We start from the raw sequence: 23,714 nt of genomic DNA, 5'->3' as shown, positions 1-23,714 counted from the left end.
GCGGAGCGAACGTTTCTCGCCTTGGAGTTCTTAAACCGAGCAAAGTGGATCACCGAGCAAAAAGTATAGCCCGGCCTTATAATATAATCCCAGTCACGTTAGCTCGGATAGGATTAAGGGGCAATTGATAGGGGAGATTTGCACAGTTAGTACAACCGAGCTACGATAGTGCCGGTCGTGACAAACTTCACGGCGCCGCATTATTTCCTCTACTGAGACGGCCGGCGGATCTGTTTTGCTCGGTCAAGGAGATCGGCAGACCAGGCGTGAACTACGCCCGGCTGAGCTGTGACTTGTAGACATTTGGCAGGGCACGCAGTCGAGTGGCGAGACCGGGCTTTGAGTAGCTCGGGCTAAACCGAGGACGAGGCGAAGGCCGACATGCCTTTGAACGGTTAGCCGAGATGGACAGATTCCAGATAACCTCGGATGAAGGTAGAACGGATGGAGGCCGGCATGCCTCGAAACTGGTAAGCCACAATAAACCGGTCAATATCTGCCCGGTCATGGGCATCACCTCTTGGCCCCTTTGCCAAAGGGACAGGCCGGCGACACATAGCTCGGTTGCGTACATGTGGTGACAGTTCTCCACAAGGGATAGGCCGGTCGTGGTACTTCGGTTAGGTGTGCCACCTGAGCCAATGGCGTGAGGGAGAGGACATCTGCTCCGCGCACGCATCAATACCGTTGGACAGTTCTGCGTGTACTGGTGGGAGAACTAAGCCTTTACACGCGTAAGGTGGTGAGAGGCGAGCACTGTCACCTGTCCAGGGAAGGACAGCAGGGGTAGTGCGCGCACAATCTTGAGGCTGCATGGCCAGCCTAGAAATAGAAGGAAAGAGGAACGTTAGAGGTATGAAAAATTCACTCTATCACTAACACTCTCTCTCTCTCTGTTAGCCTTTTTTTTCCTCCAATGGTCTGACTTGATCGTCGGAGGGTCTATCCGGCACACCACCGCCGGGCAGCTCACCATTTCTATGTTGCAGAGATAGACGCCGTCACGAGAAGCTTGACGTCCAAGGAGTACGGAAAGTGGAGGATATTTCGCCCCCGTACAATTGGCGCCGTTTGTGGGAAGTCTTTGATACTAAACCTTGCTCTTTAAGCTTCTTCGACCATTTTCCATGGCCAACAATGACGAAACTCCACTATCCGTCGTTGATGGTATCACACCAAAGTCTGTCCGACGGAGAGAAGGCCCCCCGAATGTTCCAGCCATGGCAGGCCTAGAAACTTCTTCGCAAGGTGCGCGAGGCAAACGCGGGAGGAGCACCGATCGCTCGAAGAGTCCAGAGGGCCATCGGCGGCGGGGGGAGTCCCGTACGCAGCACTTGGAGCACAAACTCAAAAACCAGGACGCCCTCATCCACAAGATGGCGGCTGAGATGGAGATGCTGAAATGCCAAATCAAGGGGAAGAGTGTTGCGGGAGAGGGCAACCACAGTGAGCGCACCCCGTCTCCTCGTCCTAGCAGTCACCGCCAGGAAAGGACGCACTCTCCCTCTATCACTAGAAACTATGGGGTTGGGGATTCTGACCCAAGGAAAGGCAAGTCCCTCACTCGCGACAGCACCTCCCACCCTTCGCACCCGACGTCGACGTTGCGATACTCTTTCTCCACCCGTTCCAGAGACTTGAGGGATGTGTTAGAGGAGAGGGCGCGCCGTCGAGAGGCTCAAAGAGTGCCGGCGTTGCAGAGGTTGAGCACCCAAGTTCGTTGCAGCGAAGAAGTGGCAATGCCAACACCTAGGGTAATGGCCCCTGCACTAGTGGACAAAGAGCTGGCGAGACTTACAACTACGCCGCTGTCGCCAGAAATCGAGAGTACACCGCTCCCTGCCGGATTCCACCAGCCTAAGTTCACCTTGTACGACGGCAAAATGGATCCGTACATGCACGTGAGTCATTACCGGCAAGTAATGGTTGGCCACTGGCGCAATGACGCCTTGATGTGCCTCATATTTCCAGCAAGCTTGGGAGAACTGGACCTGAAGTGGTTTGAAAGGCTTCCAGAAGGGAGTATAGAGGGGTGGCAACAACTAGCGGAAGCATTCGTCACTAGATTCAAAACCAACACTCGGATACCAAAGGAGGCCGACCATCTCCTGGGCATCAAGATGGAATCTGGAGGTTCGTTGAAGGCATACAATGCAAGGTACTGGGAAACTTACTACAAAATCCTCGACTGCCCTACCAATCTGGCGATCACTCAATACAAGCGGGTTCTCCCAGTCGGACATAGGCTGCGGGACTCGCTTACCATGAACCAGTCGACATCCATGGGCCAACTAATGCAGCGCATCAATGAGCACATCCGAGTCGAAGACGATGCAGCCGCAGCTACCGTGACGGCAAGTCCGGTAGTAGAGAATAAGAGAGTAGTGCGAAAGGTTCACGCAGTCAGACAAGATGATGGCCATGCAAACTACCCTGGAAGAGATATAGGGGGGTCGATTTTTGGAAGACGTCTGTAAGAAGGCCGAGAAAAATGGGCATAAAACTCGCAGAATGTGAATGGGCGATCCATTTTCAAAACATCGAACTCTGCCAATCTAAAGTTTTGTTCTTAGTTATATTTTTGTAACCCTTTTTGCCATTGGCACAATGAAACAAGCAGACCATTTTCTTGAGAATTGTTGTATTTTTGCCTAGCCAAGCAGATTTAGTGCGGTCCAAGGGGCAACTAACAATCATTTTGACGGAAAAATCAAAATTCCTTGCAAGGCGGATTTTTCTCGGCAAGAGATTTATTGATGGTTTTGATCAACTTTGGAATTCCTTGTCGGATGAATTTTACTTGGTAAGAGGTTTGTTGATGGTTTTAATCAACTTTAGAGTTCCTTGCCGAGCTGATCTTGCTCGCCAAGAAGCAAGTCGCCGAGCGGACCTTGCTCGCTGACCTTGGAGTTCCTTGCCAAGCTGATCTTACTCGCCGAGAAAGAAGTTGCGGAGCGGACCTTGCTCGCCTTCTTTGGAGTTCCTTGCCGAGCTGATCTTGCTCGCTAAGAAGCAAGTCGCCGAGCGGACCTTGCTCGCCGACCTTAGAGTTCCTTGCCGAGCTGATCTTGCTCGCCAAGAAGTAAGTCGCCGAGCGGACCATGCTCGCCGACCTTAGAGTTCCTTGCCGAGCTGATCTTGCTCGCCAAGAAGGAAGTTGCGGAGCCGACCTTGCTCGCCTTCTTTGAAGTTCCTTGCCGAGCTGATCTTGCTCGCCAAGAACAAGTCACCGAGCGGACCTTGCTCGCCGAACTTTGAGTTCCTTGTCGAGCTGATCTTGCTCGCCAAGAAAGAAGTTGCGGAGCGGACCTTGCTCGCCTTCTTTGGAGTTCCTTACCGAGCTGATCTTGCTCGCCAAGAAGCAAGTCGCTGAGCGGACCTTGCTCGCCGACCTTAGAGTTCCTTGCTGAGCTGATCCTGCTCGCCAAGAAGTAAGTCGCCGAGCGGACCTTGCTCGCCGACCTTGGAGTTCCTTACAGAGCTGATCTTGCTCGCCAAGAAAGAAGTTGCGGAGCCGACCTTACTCGCCTTCTTTGAAGTTCCTTGCCGAGCTGATCTTGCTCGCCAAGAACAAGTCGCCGAGTGGACCTTGCTCGCCGAACTTGGAGTTCCTTGCCGAGCTGATCTTGCTCGCCAAGAAAGAAGTTGCGGAGCGGACCTTGCTCGCCTTTTTTGGAGTTCCTTGTCGAGTTGATCTTGCTCGCCAAGAGACAAGTCGCGGAGCGGACCTTGCTCGCCTACCTTGGAGTTCCTTGCCGAGCTGATCTTGCTCGCCAAGAAGGAAGTTACGGAGCGGACCTTGCTCGCCTTCTTTGGAGTTCCTTGCCGAGTTGATCTTGCTTGCAAAGAGACAAGTCGCGGAGCGGACCTTGCTCACCTACCTTGGAGTTCCTTGCCGAGCTAATCATGCTCGCCAAGAAGAATGTTGCGGAGCGGACCTTGCTCGTCTTCTTTGGAGTTCCTTGCCGAGCTGATCTTGCTCGCCAAGAAACAAGTCGCGGAGCGGACCTTGCTCGCCTTGGAGTTCTTAAACCGAGCAAAGTGGATCACCGAGCAAAAAGTATAGCCCGACCTTATAATATAATCCCAGTCACGTTAGCTCGGATGGGATTAAGGGGCAATTGAGAGGGGAGATTTGCACAGTTAGTATGGCCGAGCTACGATAGTGCCGGTCGTGACAAACTTCACGGCGCCGCGCTATTTCCTCTATTGAGACGGCCGGTGGATCTGTTTTGCTCGGTCAAGGAGATTGGCAGACCAGGCGTGAACTACGCCCGGCCGAGCTGTGACTTGTAGACATTTGGCAGGGCACACAGTCGAGTGGCGAGACCGGGCTACGAGTAGCTCGGGCTAAACCGAGGACGAGGCGAAGACCGGCATGCCTTTGAACGGTTAGCCGAGATGGACAGATTCCAGATAACCTCGGATGAAAGTAGAACGAATGGAGGCCGGCATGCCTCGGAACTGGTAAGCCACAATAAACCGGTCAATATCAGCCCGGCCATGGGCATCACCCCTTGGCCTCTTTGCCAAAGGGGCAGGCCGGCGACCCATAGCTCGGTTGCGTGCATGTGGTGACAGTTCTCCACAAGGGATAGGCTGGTCGTGGTACTCCGGTTAGGTGTGCCACCTGGGCCAATGACGTGAGGGAGAGGACATCTGCTCCACACACGCATCAATACCGTTGGACAGTTCTGCGTGTACTGGTGGGAGGACTAAGCCTTTACACGCGTAAGGTGGTGAGAGGCGAGCACTGTCACCTGTCCAGGGAAGGACAGTAGGGGTAGTGCGCGCACAATCTTGAGGCTGCATGGCCAGCCTAGAAATAGAAAGAAAGAGGAACGTTAGAGGTATGAAAAATTCACTCTATCGCTAACACTCTCTCTCTCTCTCTCTGATAGCCTTCTTCTTCCTCCAGTGGTCTGACTTGATCGTCGGAGGGTCTATCCGGCACACCACCACCGGGCAGCTCACCATTTCTGTGTTGCAGAGATAGACGCCGTCACGAGAAGCTTGAAGTCCAAGGAGTACGGAAAGCAGAGGATATTTCGCCCCTGTACAGTTACATACACCCACAAACGTAAAAAAATTATAGTAAGCTTTTTCCAAACGTTACATACACCCGCATCATAAATGTTTTCCCAAATGTTACATACACCCACATCATAAAAAAGCTATAGTAAGGTTTTCCAAACGTTACATACGCCCACATCATAAATGTGATTTTTCAAAACGTTACATACACCCACATCATAAAAAAACTATAGTAAGCTTTTCACAAACGTTACATACACCCACATCATTCAAACATAATATCACCAAACCCAAAATAGTAAGTTCATGGGCAAAACTGTCCACCTCCAAATAATGGGACCTTTGTGTGTAGAAAATTAAATATGCGATTGATTAAATTACAATCCTACCTTTTAGGATTTATGGGTCAATTCCCTCCAATAAAATTAGTAAATGAGAGAAATTAAGGGTCACAAATTTTAGTTCAATAAGTGAAATGAAACATTTGAGATACAAGTGGTTATCTAATGAGGTGTTTGTGTAAATTTTTTTTTTCTACCCATTGAGATTCCCCCTTATAATAATCATAAAATTATGAATTATGAAATTTATCATTGATCAAGTGAGTTCATCATAAAAGAAAAAAATAAAAAATAAAAAAAATCAAGTGAGATCAATGAAAAAAATAAAATAAAATAGAAGGGGGTTTTGCAGTAGAGTTTTAAACTGTAAGTTCTAAAAAAGTTTTAAGGAGTGACCTCACTTATTGATTGGATATTTCAATTTTAAATTTTATTTTTTATTTTTTTAAATTTTCAACTCAAATTAGAGGATAATCATTGTTGAATGGCGCAATAGGAGGTCGCGACAGCTCTGTTTTGAGTCCAACGTATTTACAGCTTTCGATGAGAGTATACATGTAGAAGACTCCGTCCACACTAGATATTTATATATGTTCGAACATACCAGAAATGTTCCTTACGCAGTAGAGAGACAGGAAGAAGAACCTAGTTAGACTACTCAACTACTAGTACAAATCCCCAATTCCATTCACAGCTCTCTCTCTCTCTCTCTCTCTCTGGATCGGGTGCTTCTCTCAGCTGATTCGCACCCCCACCATGCCTTCCCGTAGAAGAACGCTTCTCAAGGTCATAATCCTCGGCGACAGCGGGTGAGTTATCTCTGTGCTAGCTCCGATCTTCAATTCTAGGGTTTTCAGACGTAGATTTTTTGTCTAGATCTTTCACTATGTCGATTCAATTGAAGCTCTTCAAGTTCTGCCACTTATTGAACTTGGATTCTCTCGATTTTGATCTAATCCAGGCATTATATGTGCCTGTATTTGTATGGTCTGACTGATTCGTTTTGTGTGTTAATTGCAGGGTGGGAAAGACCTCTTTAATGAATCAGTATCCTTCTTAGTTTGTTTTGTTGATTAATCAATGAATCTATTGGTGTGTTATATTGAATAATTCAATCTTTCTATTGCAAGCCTTTTTCTCTGGATTTGGTGTTGTCTGCCTTGATTTCTTGATTTTAGATATGTGAACAAGAAGTTTAGCAATCAGTACAAGGCGACCATCGGAGCTGATTTTTTGACCAAGGAAGTGCAGTTTGAAGATAGGCTCTTCACTTTACAGGTTAGTGATCAAATTAATAATGCTCAATTTCTTATTCTATTTGTTTTTTTTTTTTTATTTTTATTTTTTATGAGCTTTAGTTTCTGTGTTTTTGCTTGCTTGTTTCCATACTTGATTCTTCTTAGTTGTTGAAGAACATCAATTGTGGCTTCCCACTATGTAACTATGTTCAAATTGGTTGTTGAGTAAACAATGAAAGAAATGATAAAGTAGAATGAATTGGTAGGTGATCAAGTATTTTCCTAAACTCTGCAGTTCCATGACCAGAGTAAGTTAGATTCTGTTTTGTGTCTGGTCAACCTTGAATATGATGCTGATAATGTCATTTGAACAATGTTTTGTGCTAACTGCTGGCCAGGAATTGATGTTAAATGGTAAAAGCGCTGACCTGTTGACATTGTTATCTGGTAAGCTTGTGTGATGCTTGGAAACAAGTTTGCTGCAACTATCAACAACACTTCTCATATCAACAACAAAGGTTTTTGAAAGAAAAAACGATCTTTTTAAATGAAGCAAACTTAGCTAGTGTACTTAGTGACATATTGAACCTGTCTACAGTATTGCAAATTTGCAACTATTTATAACAAAATAGCTTGTGTCACTATACAAGCTTATTTGTTACATAGATTCTTCAAAATAAATCAAATACCCATGTCTGATACCCAACACTTGGAGAAGGGAGTGGGAATGTGTATGATTCTTTCCGTCGGACACTTATTATATATTTGTATTTAACACTATTTTTATGTATATATTGTTGTATAATTGATCTAAAATGAGTAAACACTATATGTCGCATATAATGCTATCTTTTTTGCCTAGTTCGCATACCCTTAAATTTGAGGGTTGATGGATCCAACATCTAGATATGTACGCACACATGACAACTGTATCTGAGTCCATGTGGCTTTACACATTGCAACCACCTGTATTATGGTGCTTTAAACTTTTTTGGTTGACAGAGAAATCCCCATTTCAATAGATACCTATTTGAAATTTTGTGAGGGATGAGATTGTATGGTTTTTCATTTTTTTTTTTGCTTTTGATCATGTGTGTACATGTCAATTATGTTGGTTTTACTCCTTAAATGCCTTGTAGCGGATTTATTAATGCCACCATCCTCTTGGTGTCTTCTAGTGGATTCTATTATTACCACCCTCTCCCAACTAAGAAAAAACTCTTATGAACATCTTTTTATTGGGTGGATTCTAGAAGTTTGGAATGAATTATGGAATTAAAATGGATAGATGGAGAAAAAAAAAACAAGATAACTCCCTCCATCCCATTTTGTTCGTCCACTATTCCATTGTGGGATGTCCCAAAATTATTGTCCCATTTGAAAAGTCAAAGTAAAAAATATTTGATTTTCCAAAACTATCCCTTTTGAGTAATTATAAATATATTAAAATTTTGAAAATATAGGGGCATTAGTGGAAAAATATTTTGAAATTTATATTTAAGTGTAATGATTTTATGCCTCCTTAAAAAGTTAGAATCTCCAAAAGGGACTAACAAATTGGGACAGAGGGAGTACATCTTCTATTGGGTTTAATATGAGTGGTTTGGTTTAAGCTCATCATAAAGAAGTTTGGCCATTAAATTTGGATATATCATTAGAATTGGGTGGAGTTGAACTGAATATGTCATTGTGGCCACTGGCCATAATTTTACGCTTTATCATGATGGAGGTGTTGGTAAAATGTTTGAAGATTTTAAGGATCTTGAATTTATGCAAATAGGGGGCTTTAGGATCTCTATAATATGAAAGATCCTTGTGACATATATCGTTTTTTTGCTTGATTGGTCGGTCATATGCATATATCTATACACTATAATAAAAGGAAATTGAAGCTTTTGAACAGTGTTTTCATTGTTCGCTGGTGGCTTCTTTTTTGTCAAGTTTTGCCCATAATGCTCTTTTACTTTTTTAGTTTGGTGAGTATCTTTAGTCAATTAATATACCCAAGCCTCACGGTAACTGTGGCTCTCTTTTTTTCTTCCATAATTGCCTTTCCTTTTGAAACTTACTTGAAATATGTGCAATGGTGTGAAGGCGACTTTAATGCTGATGTTGTAACATTTAATTATGATGGTGTTTTTTTTTTTAATTATTTGTTTATTTTTTTTTAAAGAATTATTATCATAATAATGTTACGGTTGGCCAAAGTAGTTTATCAAAAAATTTCATCTTTTATATCGATTCTTATGTAGCATGGTAACTCTCACTTTTTATTATATATGATGGGTTCTACACATGCATGCCTTTTATTGCACCGATACACATAAGAGGTGAAAACAAAATGGTGAAATAAAATCAATGATAAATAACATTTCACATAATGTTATTTATGATATCATAGTTATTTAGGGAAAAAATTGAAACCCTTAAAAAGGCTCTCCTAATTTACGCTCTCCTAATTTACCGACAATGATACGTATGTCAACTTTTGATTTGTCACAAATTCAACCATGTAAGGCCCGCCTCCTTGCAATGTCATTGTGAATTTTTAACATTCTTCATTTATTATATATTATATTATTTACATCTTATGTGTCAATACTCTATTGATTATAAATGTGAATGGTAAAACTCACTAAACCCATTAAATTGTTCATCCCAGAATTACTCTCTTTGAAAGGAAAAGGACAAGAAAGGGAATTGATTTATATTCTATATGAATGTATAAGTGTGGTTATATTAAAAAAAGGGTTAATTACACAGACTTTCCCTGAGATTTCTGACAATTTCAAAGACATCCCTTGTAGTTTTTGAAATTATGCTGGCCTCCCCTGTCAGAGTTGTCAGGTCATAGTCATTAACAGTGGATGTGATTTTACCAATTTACCCTTCTACTCTTTGCTTCTTTATGTCCTTGTACCCAAACAATCTTACCCCGAAGCATCTCACCCTATAACTAATTTTTGCAACCAAACATCCCTATTTCTTTGACTTTTCATTCCTTACCCTTATCTCCATCTCTTTTCTGGCTATGAAAGTCCGTTCCCCCAATATTTACAGAAGTTTAAATTAGATCCAATTCGCATGGAACCACTTCTATTAATTTAACCCGTTCCAGCGTTGACCACCTCGCTACGACAACCCCTTCACCTCCCGCAGACCACATCTTCCAATTTACACACCTTCAGAATGATGAGAGTCTCATTCCTTCTAAAATTCACAAGCCCACCACCTAATGCTCTATTTGGTTCATTAGAATGTGATGGAATGGAATGGAATGACGATTTCTTAGGCTTTTCTATCGAATGACCATTCCTTTCAAATTGTGAAAGATGATTCCATTTGTAATGCCTTTGTCATTATATTTTAGTTGAACCAAATATGTGAATAACTATTTTGTTGGAATGATCATTCCATTCCACTTTATTCCGGTGAACAAAACACTAGCTAAAGAGGAAGCTGTGGTCTACCACGTTTTGTTTTTCATCATAAGTGATAAAAGTTTGTCACATTCCATTCCCACACCTGACAAGATATTTATTGGAGTTAGTGAGGGTAATCTTGCGACCTGAATTGTTGATCTTGACCAGTCCGATAGGTTTCAGATGCTAAAGAAAATGAGATGATTAACAATGAAGACAATCCAATTAATTAATTTACATCTGTTAGAATGTTAGTGTTGAGTGGATGTTTTGTTAGTTGAAGGTAATTACTGTAGTAGTCAATGGATAGTTAGTTTCTATCTCACTTTTCTCTCTTTCTTGACTATTCTGTTCAACAGTTTCTTTACCGCCAACACAATCTTTTTCCTTTCCTTAAGCGAATGAATTTTCATGTCTCATTTCTGTCTCCTCTCATCTCCCTTTCTTTTTCCTTTACCAATGGGTTGACCTCCACAATTTGTTTGTGGAAAAATGGAGATAGTGGCTCACAAAGTCACAGAGGTGGTGGGGGAAGAGGTAGGTGGTGGCTCACGGGGGAAAGAGTGGTGTCGGTAGTAAGTGATTTCGGGTGAGGATGGGTTTGTGATTTCGGTGGGTCTATAATTCTATGGAATGGGTCTCTGTAAAAGGAGACAAACTCATTTTGGGTGATTGAAGTTTTGTGATTTCGTGGGGATAAAACTCAAAGAAAGGAAGCTAGCTACAATATATGTATATATATATATTCGTATGCTTTAATGTTTATATATATATATATATATATGTATATATAAAAGATACGGTAGTGGAAGCAAGTTTTCCAAAACAATTTTCATGGTTTGGTTTTCTCAAAAGGAAACAATCTAAGGCCTAAAGGTTGGTAGTTGTGGATATATATAGAACATGACTTTTTTTTTTTTTTTTTTTTCCCTTCAGGTGGTCGGTCATGGATTGTTGAGATAACCAGAGAATTTGATTAGGTAGGTGTTTGGACATAGGATGGATCAATAAAAGTTTGTTTGGTTATATTTTGTCAAAGCAATTTTGGCATTTTGATACTAAAATTGGCTTACATCATCAAATTCTGTTAAGTAGTGTAACAGTGGGATAACAAAGGGGAGGTTATATTGTCAGCATAAGTAGGGGAGGTCAGTGTAATTTCAAAAACTACAGGGGAGCTCCCTGTAATTGTTAGAAACCTCAAGGAAGGTTTGTGTAATTAACCCTAAGAAAATTAAGTTTTTGTTATGGAAAACTTTTGTATGTCTTTTTAAACATTTGTTTTTTTGGTAGTAGTGTACCATTTTACACTTGCTTATTTAGCAAAAAGTAAACAAGTTTTTTACTTTAAACCTTTTTAAGCCAAAAATGAACTTATAGCCAAACAAGTCTTCAGTTTAAAAATTCGCCTAAGATGATAGGAATTAAGTTCAGTGATGAGGGAGGCTGAGTGATGAGAGAGTTTCCTAAGGTATTTACCTACTGTACTTTAATGGTATTTCAAAATCTTGAGCTAAAATTTAACAAAGTTAAATTTTGTGTCAAATTTGTCTCATCAACAAAGACAATCATGATGACAAGATGTTTTTTAGAAAATAGATCCACTGATCAAAAACTGATATGGAGTTGGTTGTGCCAAAATAACATGGGAACCATTGGAGTAGTGTAGTTAAAAATGATTTTTTATTAACATTTTGTAAGAAAATATTGCTAAAATTTTACAATAACTAGCTATTTAGCTATTGAATCATTGAAGACACTAAGAATGTTACCAATAGTCACTGGATTCACATGATTTTAATATCAGCTATTTTATTTGTGCTTAAATTAATAGTGGATTTTGTTAATGTGAGCCATTGGGACATTTGTCAAGAAGTTCAAAGTGCTTGTACATCTTGCATAAAAATGCATGCATCTAAATAGTTAAAATCTATGAAGCACGGACACGGACACGGACACGGACACGGACACGGACACGTGACACGACACGGACACGACACAGACATGCAAAAATGCAAATTTTCAAAAAATAGGGAACACGACACACTGGGGACACGTTCAATATATATAATTAATTTTATTTATTATATAAAATTATTAAAAAAATCATTATTAATAAACATACATTATTAAAATTATTAATAACCATACATTATAAAAATTATATACTCAAATAATAGAAAAGAAAAAATAACATCAGAATATAGAAGAAAAAATAAAAGAAAAGAAAAACTAAAATAAAATCAGAATAAAAGAAAAAATAAAGGAAAAGAAAAAATAAAATAAAATCAGAAAAAAAGAAAAAAAAAGAAAAGAAAAAATAAAAGAAAAGAAAAAATCAGAGGCTGAGAGAGAGAGAGAGAGAGAGCGACTGAGGGAAATCGAAGAAGAATGAAGATCGAAGATTAAAGAAGAAGAGGTGTACCTTAACGACGAAGGGCGAGACACGACTGACGACTGACAACTGACGACCGACGAGGAGCGACGACGAACGACCAGGTCCTCTCTTTCTCACCCTTTCTCTGCTGTTTGTGTTCTAATCGAAGTAGATTAGGACAAATTTTGATATGTTTTGACTTATTTACAAATCGACCCCAAACAAATGTTGTAAATTGTGAAATTACCACGAAGGTCTCCCGAAGGTGTCTATACCGTGTACAGAACGTGTCCGGATTTTAAAAAAAAAAAAAAAAAAGGGACACTCTCTGCTGCATGTCGGACACGTGTCCGACACGGGTACGGAGCCCTCGGAGAGGTGTCTGTGCTTCATAGGTTAAAATGAATAGTCAAAACTAAATTTAATTAGTGCCACATTGTGCAAATTTTAAATTTTAGCAATATTGCTCCAATGGTGTAATAGTTTTCTTTTTCTTTTTTCCTTTTTTGGTCAACTCAAAATTCCATTTGTGGGCTTCATTACAAAACCAAAAGGGGAAATGCTATAATGTGCACCCCTAAAAATGTGCACATCGTAAGAAATGTTACTATTTTTTTTGGTGAAAGTTATGAATGGTGAAGTTACCGTGTGCGCCCCTAAAGTTATGAATGAAAAAGTTACGTTTTTTGTAATATAAGTTTACTTGTTGTCATAAAAAGTTATTTTTGGTGGTAAAAGTTGGTACTTTTTTTTTTTTGGTAAAGTGTATACCATATGTATCCTTTTTGGGATGCACATTTTGTCAAATCTTGTGCCAAATTTGATATAGAGTTTATCAATACTATATTTTGGCAACCCTTTTAACATACTATTAGGGGTTCTCCTATGATATGCACCCCTTAAGGGGTGCATACCTTATGCACTCCTATCACAAAATGTGTAATTTTATCATAACATTTTGTAACATTAGCCACAAAATGCATAACCTTGTCACAAATTGGCATAACAAAAAATGTTGTAGCCAAGTCACAAGCTTTTGCAACATCAATCACAAAATTTTGGACATTTTGTTATGCCAATTTGTAACAAGGTTATGCATTTTGTGGTTAATATTACGAAATTTTGTGACAGAGTTTTACATTTTGTGGTAGGGTGCATGTGGTATGCATCCCTAAAGGGGTGCACACCAAAGCATTTTCCGACTATTAGACTTTACTATTTAGATGATGTTGGTAAAATTTAGCAACAGAAAACACCATAACAATTCCACCAAAACTCATTAATAATAAACTAGATCCCATGCAAAGCACGGGCATCTTTACTAGTTTACCTAATAAGGCACCCTTGCTAAATTGTTTTTTGTTGAAGTAGAGATAGTGCTTGGGCTTAAGATGAACTTTTTGAGTGACTGGAAGTGTTTTTTCTGTTGTTATTATTATTGCCACTGAAAATAATTGAATCTGATGTTTTCTCAAGTGGGTGCTCAAGTCTACAATGCAGTGCCATCCATGTCTCCAGTGCCAAGTGAACCTAGTTGTTTTTTTTGGATGGTTTTACTTGGATGGATCATCATAGGACATGTCAATATTTGTAGGATAAAGTGATGCCCAAAGTAGAGGATGTCAATCCTTGTATTATGTTGCACATCACTGCAGTTTCTTGTTTGAGATGATGAAGTTTTTGCATTGATTGATTGCCTCTCTTTTTAATCATCATGAGTTCTTTACGTATTTATTTGTTTTGCTCTTTTTCCCAATCACCATAAACGTCAAACACAAGGGTGAACTGTTGTTGCGAAATATATTCATTTTGCAATAAGGGGGTCATGTCGATGGAAACTAGTATGTTTACCTTCAAAAAATTGTGATGGCTGGATTCATTATCAGTTTAACGGTGTATTTCCTTTCATATTGTCAGATGTGAATTAAATGCTTTATGTTCTCCAATCCAACTTAGCAGTCTCTCTTATCATATAGTAAAGATTTTTTGGTTCTGTTTTCTGCCCATTTTATTCAAGAGATTGAACTGCAAACTACAAGTGGGAAGGCAAATGACTTCAGTAAATAAAATATTTTGTTGTTATATGTACTGTACGGATAGAAGCAACTAAGCATATAAGCCAATATAACTGCATTGCAATAAATAAGATCGGGCAGCAATGTTTGTACTGTCCAAAATTAGAACAGCCCAGACCCTGGCATCCCAACAGGGGAAGGGAGCCTAATCATATCAATGGAATCATTCATTATGAATAATACAGATTTAACCTTATCGATAATAAGGCTAATGCCCCACTTGAACTGAGATTTCAATCCCCAGTTATTCGGCATCTTAATGTGACAACTTGATTTTGAGTAATTGGAACAGTTAACATGAAATTTGCTTCCAATTGATGAGGGAGAAACATAGACCTAAATCAATTATCGTTGCAAGAGTATAACATTAAGTTGGAAAAGATGGAGCATTTCGTTCTTCTTTCTTCCGATATGTGTAAATATTAATTGCAGCTTGGTGTATTCTCAAGTTCAACTGTAGCCTATAGCTACAAACTCCTTTTTCATAGATTTCAAGGTAAACTCATTGGTAGCATTGCTATCAAAATGTTAACCCTAAGGAGTTGGCCTGGTGGCCCTCCCTCCAAGGTTTAGGGACCGAAACCTTTTAGGTGCTAACAATTCCTCGGGCCATGGGATTGGGAAGAAACTCTTAAATTAATTGTTGTGCACTTGCAGAAAACTCCTTGCTGAGGGCCTGTGCACCCTTGGGATTAGTCGGGTTTTTGATTTGGACACCCTGGTGCCAATCGGAAAAAAAAAAAAAAAAAAAAAAACCATTGCTATCAAAATGTCGAGATGATCTTTGAGGTGGCTTTATGCTAGTTGAATATGTAACCATGGTGGGATTAGGGTGCCATTCATTTTGGAGGTGTGAGATTCTTATGCTAATTGTTTACCTGTTAACACTTAAAAACTTTGAACTGTAAGGCTACTTGGAATCCATCAGGTGGATGAGGGAGCTATTTTATTTGTGATCACTGATTCCATGATTTATTAGAAGTTTAATGGTTACTTTTCCCTTTACACCTGTTTTTGCTATTTGGGGTGTTTATCTTGCATGTCAGAAGTAAAGTTCCTTTCATATCTTGCATGCTAACAAATATAAAGGAAAAAGACAACCAAAAAAGCCAACAACCAGAACTCAAAGAGTATTTAGAAAATCCATTAAAGAAAACAAATTTGGAGCCACTCTACCCGAAATCCAGCTATACAAAATCACCAATAACCTATACTTCAAATGAGCCACACATTCATCCCCCTCTTGAAATATCCATCGATTGCGCTCCAACCAAGTCAACCACATCAATCACAATGGCGCAAGAGCCCACACCATCTGGCACTTCTTCCCAACTCTAACCCCTCTCCAACTATGAAAACCACCCTTGGCACTGTGTCACGGGTTGCCTTGCAAGGTTAACTCCGTGATGTTTCGCTCGCGGTGGTGTGGCCATTTGAGTGCTCAAGAGTGGCCGTTGGAAGTGCCCCAACGTGGCCTAACATTGGCCCCAAGCAGCCCAAGGCATGTAGGCCACCAATAGCCAGCAAACGACAAGGCTGCAGCCCATGCTAATAGCCAACCAGCGCTGCCAGCAGCAGCAAAATACAGCAGCAGCAGCCAGCAATGGCAGCCAACAGTGCAGAATTTTGGCGCGTTGTTTCGGCATTCAAACGAAGGAGTTTCGGGCTGAAATTTTTACTGGAAAGAGGTCTTGGGGGAAGTGTTTTCCCGACCAAGTTTCGTGATTTTTCTCAACTTGTGGAATTTATGAAAAATCATTATGACTCCTCGGACATATTGATGTTTCCTCCTGCCAGAGGGCAAATTGCTTAACAAGCATATATAAGGGGGCAAGGTGTGCTACCTACCTACCTCCCCGCCCACACAGGGCTTCAAGTGAGCAACCTTGGGGCAACTCAAGGGCGGGCTTTAGGCATCCAGAGGGGTGTCTAGAGTCTCCACGTGGGTTTGGGAGCTCCGTGGATAGTGCAATAATGTAGGCACTGCGTGTACCTCCCCGAGGGAGAGGTTCACTACGTTGTTTCCATTATGCCACGCAATATGTTATCTTTGGGACTCGTTTTGAACCCAATAGGCTATCGAGGCACCACTAAAGGCCTCGTGTGCCGACTCAAGGGCTTGGTTTGGGTTCAACCTTACACGAGGGGATCCCGTGGCTTAAGCTAAGCGGTTGGAAGGCGACACCGCATATGTGGACTATCGAATGAAGGCATCAAGCTATGCATTGACTAAGTCCATTGAGGGACTACATTATGCTACAAGCAAGCTATGGATTGAGATGTTGCCTTACTCATGCTACACGTTGGTGCAACGCTAAGGTGCGCAATGGCCTTGGGCGGAATCTAACACACGTGTTGGCACGAGGACTACGCCGTGGGCAAGAGATTGACCCTCGGTGGCTTATGGGCTTTGCATGACCAAGTGGCCATCCACTATGCATCTATTGAGGCATGCTTGACCCTACGACACTTCGAGATGCTATTAAAGACCCAACATACAACGTTGGCTTGTCGGCTAAGTCGAGGGCCTTCGCTAACACGTTGTTGTGTGGCTAGGCACCTTGGTGACATAAACCTAAGTTGGGCGAGCACCTTGCTTAAGGTAAGCTTGGCGCTATGAAGCGACTTATGCCGTGCTTAGTGCACTTGAGGTGTTAGGCCTACTTGTGACATCCGAGTGAAGACGGAGCTTCCTTGTGAAGTTGTTTTGCTTGACAAAGCATTGGGCCCTAATGTTCAAATGGGTGAGACCATCAACACTTGATATGTCAATGAGCTATGGCGGGCTTAAACTTGGTGGAGTTTGAACGCCACACGGGCGAAAAATTGATCCGTTGCGCCTCTAAAGGAGTCGGCCCGTGACACACTGCCTTGTTGCATCAAAACCATGCAAAACACATACAATATCAACACCCAAAACTAGTTTGCCACAGAGCAATGAAGAAGATGAGCAACCAATTCCGCATCCCCATGACACATGCAACACCAATCTCCTATCTACTACTACTTTAAAAAGTACTAAGAATGTTAGTGCTTTCTACTCTTTCACTATCCAAAATACCCTCACGTTTCTTGTAGAAGCTGTTGCTATATCATTTAGCCACAACTTGTACCAAGAGTTGCAGCATTTCATTTGTTTTTCTCATCAGCCAGAGTTGCAGCGTTTGGTAGATAAATAAGAAGCGGTGCACCGCACATGGGTCCCGTATCACAGTAAAATAAATAAATAAAAAATAAAGAAAGCAAGAATGAAACAGCATACAATCTAAACAGGCCATGGCTATTGGAATTCATATAATCATTTTGTATACAGAATCCACCATTGGAGATGAGTTGATGGGACTGCTGAAAAAAGAGATTTGGGAATTCTTGTTTGAAGGCAAAGAGTATTTTCGGCACTGTCAAGATCTATTGCAGAATTCACAATCTAATAAAAAAAAGAAAAAAACTCTTTATCATATTTGTATTCATTGTTAAGTCATGGTACTCATCTCTGGCATTGGGTTCCACATCAATTGTGTGCTTGAGGAAGGGGAAAAAAAAACAAAAAGAAAACCTACCAGTGCACCATCAAAGAGACAAAAAGTTATTTTCTCACCAACAGAAATGAAATTCAAACTTTAATATTTATAGACTGTACTTGATATCAAATCATATTATTTCGTGATTTAAGTTTCGTTTGGGAGCAAGCTATTTTAGTAACTTTTTAGCTTTTTTGCTAAAATATGAGGTAAAAAAAAAAACTAGATAACCAAAATTTGCCAATACCGAATAAGATTATCAATTGTCGAAATCCTTTCTAACACTGCCGTCCACACAAAATGCAACCTTGGAAGGAACTCCAGCAATCCAAATACTCTGCCACAAAAATTGAGGCCCTGGTTGGTTTGTGTTTTCTTGCTAAAAAAGCCACAAAAAAGTCAAAATGCCAAAAAAAACCAAAATGTCACATCATATATATCAATCAATCACTTTTCTCCTCACAACTATCTATTCAACTAAAAAAACATTCCAAACATAACTTTTTTCACCTCATAAAAAGCCAAAAAATCACTAAAAAAGCCAAGTAGGCAAACGGGCACTTAGTATCTACGCCTCCCACCAAAGCTTAGAGAAAAGACAACGCCGAAAAAACCTCCTTAGCACCCTGCCGCTGCCACACCAAACAAATATCCCCCTCACCCACAACTCAAACTCCATACAAACCAACCATCAGATCTACTTATTGCCCAACCTCCCAATCCTGTCGCTGATGGAAATCATTGCTTTTCCAATTTGACAGAGGTCTGGTTGTGTTAATGTCTCATGAAGCGTGCTGTCTTCCATGTGATGAAACTGCTAACTCTGTTTAACATTTGCTCATGAAAGAGATAAAAAAAAAAAATACTAAAATGTTAAGTCTTCTACCATATAGTGAGAAGAATGGAGCAAGTTGTCAAACAATTCATAAAATGTGATAATGTGAGTGTTATTTACTAATACGGCCTCTTTTCTTTTTTATGGGACTGCTTGATTGAGAGTGCAATAATATAATCGTTTTTTAAATTATGTTGTTGACATTGGCATGCTTTTACTGCTGTATGGCTTAAGCAGAGTCTCTCTGTTTACCAAATTATTACTTCTAGTTCGTTAGAAGGTGCCAATACTATTCACAGTTCTGCTTTCATGTTTACAACATAGTTATTTTGCCGTGCCATTTCTATCGTTAGATTTTTAGTGTACCTATGTGGGTATCTTAAACTCCTGTTTAACTGAATGAGTTGTGCCTTAGATAGAGTTCACCTTTTGTTTTGGCAGATCTGGGATACAGCTGGCCAGGAAAGATTTCAAAGTCTAGGTGTCGCTTTCTACCGCGGTGCTGATTGCTGTGTTCTTGTATATGATGTAAATGTGATGAAGTCATTTGACAATCTAAACAATTGGAGGGAAGAGTTCCTTATTCAGGTATAGATGTTCATGTATTCTTGGGGGATGTTTGATTTTTCTACATGATAGGATCTAGTAAATCAAAATTATCTTTTTTTTTATTCTTCTGTTAGTCGTACATTCTTTTTTTTTTTCCCTTGTTTTGTGTCTTCCCTTCATCAAGAATATGTTTCTATGCAGAGCTGACTCGAGCAGAAGGCTCCTTGGGTCAACTGCAAGTTGTTGGGTTTTTTTGCTTTTTTCATTTGAGTTTCCCCTTTTTCTTCTCCTTCCTGTCAACAAGAACAACAATAAACTTATTGCGGCATGGATTAAAAGCTTACTTCTTGTGGTTGTGTATAATTTAGTTTTATAATTTAAGTGAAACATCAATATAAACTGATGGCTTGAGAACTCTCATGCAGGCAAGCCCTTCGGATCCAGAAAATTTCCCATTTGTTGTTATAGGCAACAAGATTGATGTGGATGGTGGAAATAATAGAGTGGTTGGTATTTATTTGAATCTTTAGGTTTACCAATTAGTTTTCGAAAATGATATGATTTTCTCTCAATGTAGATATCAGCTTACTGTTTTTTGTGAATTTCTTCAGGTTTCTGAGAAAAAGGCTCGGGCTTGGTGTGCCTCAAAAGGGAATATTCCATACTTCGAGACATCAGCCAAGGAGGGCATCAATGTTGAAGAAGCTTTCCAGGTCATAGCAAAGAATGCCCTGAAGAGTGGGGAAGAGGAAGAAATGTGAGTAAAAAAATAAATAAATGAAAATTATCCATATCATTGCACACGACACATCATAATTTTTGCATGCATCCACTTGATAAATTATTGGTAGTCGGTTGTGCTGATGGAGCATACAATGATTGGGACCCTTGAATCTTGACTGTCTGCAGTCAGCATAAAAAGAATTTCAATTTGTCATCGTTAATGATTCAAAACATGTATGAGATGCATAACAAATTTTTGGATTTCCATAGAAATCAACCTGCTCTCTAGGAGGTGCACAGTGCACCACTGAAATTTTGGGTACTTGCTACCTGTATGTGGGTGGGATTGTATGTGTGTTTATTTTCTCTTACCTGTGGTGAGTGATGGTACTACCTAGATGAAATTATTTTTGCATTTGCCGAGTTGCTTTTCTTGGTGATTGCGAAAATTCGGATTGAGGTAATAGTGAATCCTTCTCTGATGAAATTACATAGTGAACTTTATATTGGTTAAAATTTCAATGTCTCAAGACAATTCGTCAAATGTAACATTTTGAGTTCATTGGGTGCATTTTGACTTGTGTATATTGTCTTTCAAGTGTTGTGTAAACCTCCCATTTCGCTTCTCCACTTGGTTTATATATTGTTTTCTTTAATTTTTAGTGGGTATGTTTTTTCACTTTGAACAATGCTTATTTATTTTAGGGTTTATTACATTTGCTACCCCTAAATTATTTCCAAATTATGTACTTAGTCCTTGAACTATCGATTGTGTGTACTCAGTCCCTATATTATCGATTGAATTTATTAAGTCCTTAAAGTATTTAATTCAAACTTACTTAGTCCCTGAAAGGATTACAAAAATAAAATATATGCCCATGAGTGTTATTATTTTGTCTTTAAATTTTTATTTTGTCTTGGAAAAATGTTTTATTTCATTGTATATTTAAATTAGTATTAGATTCTAGTTTTTCAGTCTTGTCAATAAAATTATATGAGTATTAGCTATACTGAAAAAATAGAATTAAATAATTTAAACAATAACGCTTCACTACAAATAATAATAATAAAATAAAATAATACATTAATTAAGTTATAAAAATAACTTAGCAAAAAACTTAAAAACAAAAGAAAATTAGTCTAAGGTCCCTATTCCATTTTTAGTAATGGAAGAGATCTACAATATTATTTTGTGACGTCTAAGGTCCCTCAATCTAGACACCTATATATCACAGAGAAATTTAATTCTCTCAAATCAAACCGGTCTCTCTCTCTCTGCTCTTCTCTTCCTCAATGAACTCCACCTCTATCGCCGCCGCCAATAGCTCTTTCTTACCGCTGCATCTCCTCCCATCGCCGCCATCTTCTCCCGCATCTCCTCTCGCGGTCGTATATATTCTCTCTCTCTCTCTCTCTGTGTTTTTCTCCTGTTTTGTTTTCTTTATTTTTTGCAATATAGCGTGTTTCTTGAAAATCTGTCTCAAGAACAATGTGATTACGGTTTGTTTGACAATTTTGTATGGTGTTGATGGGTCTTAAAGGATTTGGGAATGTGTAGTTCTTTAATTTCGGATTTAAAGTTTTAGTATTTAAGGAGTTGTATATGTATTATGTGTATAGACAAATGCAAATTACAGTGAAGCCAGATGCTCTATTCCTTAAACTTTTCATTATTGTTTGTTGAAATCCAGAGCAAATCCAGAGAAATTCTCTAGACTGGAATCCAGAGAATTTCTCTGGCCTTTCCAGAATTTCTCTGGAGAGAAATTCTCTAAGAAGCCAGAAGAAATTCTCTGGATATATGTATATTGGTTGTTTTTGTTGTTGTTGCTTATTTGGGTGATCGGTTTGTGTATTGCACATCGTGATTGGAAAGGCAGAGAAATTTTCTGGTGTTTCTTGAACTCTTCATTACTGTTTCTTGAAATCCATAGAAAATCCAGAGAAAATCTCTAGATTGGAACCCAGAGAATTCAAACTCACCTCACCATAAGAACTGACGCCCAATTTTTTAAAGACAAAATACAAATTTAAAGTTTTTTTTGAAATAAAATTTTAACTTCATAGGGTATTTTACTAATTTATAATATTGAGGGCTTATGTTTCATTTTTGTAATTCTTTCAGGGACCAACTAGGTTTGAATTAAATATTTTAGTTACTTAATAGATTTAATTGATAGTTTAGGGGCTAAATAAACTTTGATTTATATATATAGGGACTTATTATACTAAATCTAATCGATAGTTTAGGGACTAAGTAGACAATTTGACGATAATTTAGGAATATAAAGTGCAATAAACCCTTTATTTTATGGAAACTAATAAACTACTAACCATAGTTATGGAATCATTCAGGAAGAATTTACAGGTACTTTAATCTACATATCAAAATTTTGAAGATTAGCCTAATTTAAAGGTCTCTAGGACCTCTTAATTCTACTGTAATATTTTTTTGCACTTTATGAAGTTTTAATTTACCTGTCTGCCCTCTTACCCTGGAATTAATTTCATTATCCTGTTAGATATTCTGCTGTTAGCAAGTCCATAAAAGTTTTATTTACCTTCTGCTCACTTATTCTGGAAATAATTTAATTATGAAAATTTCATCGAATTGTTAGATATTCTGAAGTTAGAGAGAGTGATTGTGTTATTTATATAGTTTGTGAAGTTGGAGGTGCTTACTGTTCTAAGTGAAAATTACTTTATGGAATGAAAAATGTTTTTAGTTTTGAAGTATTGCATTACAAATTGTTATTAACACCAAATTTTCTGCTTTTTCCTATTTTTGTTGCTTTGTCGGTAATTTTTTATGGTATGAAGATACCTGCCGGACACCATTGACGTTGCAAGCAGCAGTCAGCCGAGGCCAACTGGATGCGATTGCTAAATCTACTATCTGATATTTTTCGGGTAACTATAAAAACCTTGGGATAGAACTTGGTTGTATGGTGCTTGATTTCGGAGAGTCGCATTTGATTAACTTTAAGCACACTGTTCAGTTATTGTTGAAAGTTAAAATGTTGTGATTTTATTTAGCTAGTGCTTTTAGGACTCCATATTTTGCTTACTGTGCTCAAAATTGCGAGCGGTGCGGATATTGTGAATGAATGGTGAAGAAATATTATAATATGCTGGAGTTTGAAGATGTGAATGATTGTTTTTTTCTTTCATTTCCAATCAGATGCTTTAGATGTTGAATTTTTTTTATACAAATTGTGGTAGAAGGTGGAGTATTGGAAATACAATTGCTGTCATATAATAATATGTTGGAGCTTGAAGATGTCAATGATTGTTTTTTTCTTTCATTTCCAATCAGATGCTTAAGATGTTGAATTTTTTGATACAAATTGTGGTACAAGGTGGAGTATTGGAAATACAATTGCTGTCTTCATGTCACTCGAGGTGTTTTTTTTTTTTTTTTTGGGCTTGAGGGAATTCGAGATGATGCTGGTGTGCACATTTTCCTGGGATTTTCATACAATTTCTGTGCCTTAACTTTGCTATCAAATTTTGGTTTTCCAAAAAAAAGTTTACAAATATACCCAATAATTATCCCAGTTATGTGCAGATAAGAACGTAAAGCAATGTGTGCGAGCCTC

At 39.3% G+C, this 23,714-nt stretch overlaps 1 protein-coding gene across 1 annotated transcript; it reads left to right on the top strand.

Annotated features, from left to right (window-relative positions):
* Positions 1 to 5,727: 5,727 nt before the first annotated feature.
* LOC114316956 (ras-related protein Rab7) lies at positions 5,728 to 23,260 on the top strand. The gene is made up of 7 exons (XM_028263661.2): positions 5,728 to 6,184; positions 6,396 to 6,422; positions 6,554 to 6,653; positions 19,285 to 19,431; positions 19,818 to 19,898; positions 20,004 to 20,149; positions 22,936 to 23,260. Exons 1-7 carry the CDS (start codon positions 6,132 to 6,134, stop codon positions 23,000 to 23,002), a joined length of 621 nt encoding a protein of 206 aa, XP_028119462.1. The 5' UTR covers positions 5,728 to 6,131; the 3' UTR covers positions 23,003 to 23,260.
* The last annotated feature ends 454 nt before the right edge of the window (positions 23,261 to 23,714 follow it).

The sequence above is a fragment of the Camellia sinensis genome, chromosome 3 (genome assembly GCF_055761805.1).
Source record: "Camellia sinensis isolate YWXY chromosome 3, ASM5576180v1, whole genome shotgun sequence".
NCBI lineage: Eukaryota > Viridiplantae > Streptophyta > Magnoliopsida > Ericales > Theaceae > Camellia > Camellia sinensis.
This window is presented reverse-complemented; position numbering and strand designations above follow the sequence as displayed.

What these genes read in the sequence shown, in the direction of transcription:
- LOC114316956 (XM_028263661.2), top strand. Translation starts at nt 6,132, where the DNA reads ATGCCTTCCCGTAGAAGAACGCTTCTCAAGGTCATAATCCTCGGCGAC. An exon ending in AAGACCTCTTTAATGAATCA is followed by an intron (nt 6,423 to 6,553) that starts GTATCCTTCTTA and finishes TCTTGATTTTAG; the next exon opens with ATATGTGAACAAGAAGTTTA. An exon ending in ATAGGCTCTTCACTTTACAG is followed by an intron (nt 6,654 to 19,284) that starts GTTAGTGATCAA and finishes TTGTTTTGGCAG; the next exon opens with ATCTGGGATACAGCTGGCCA.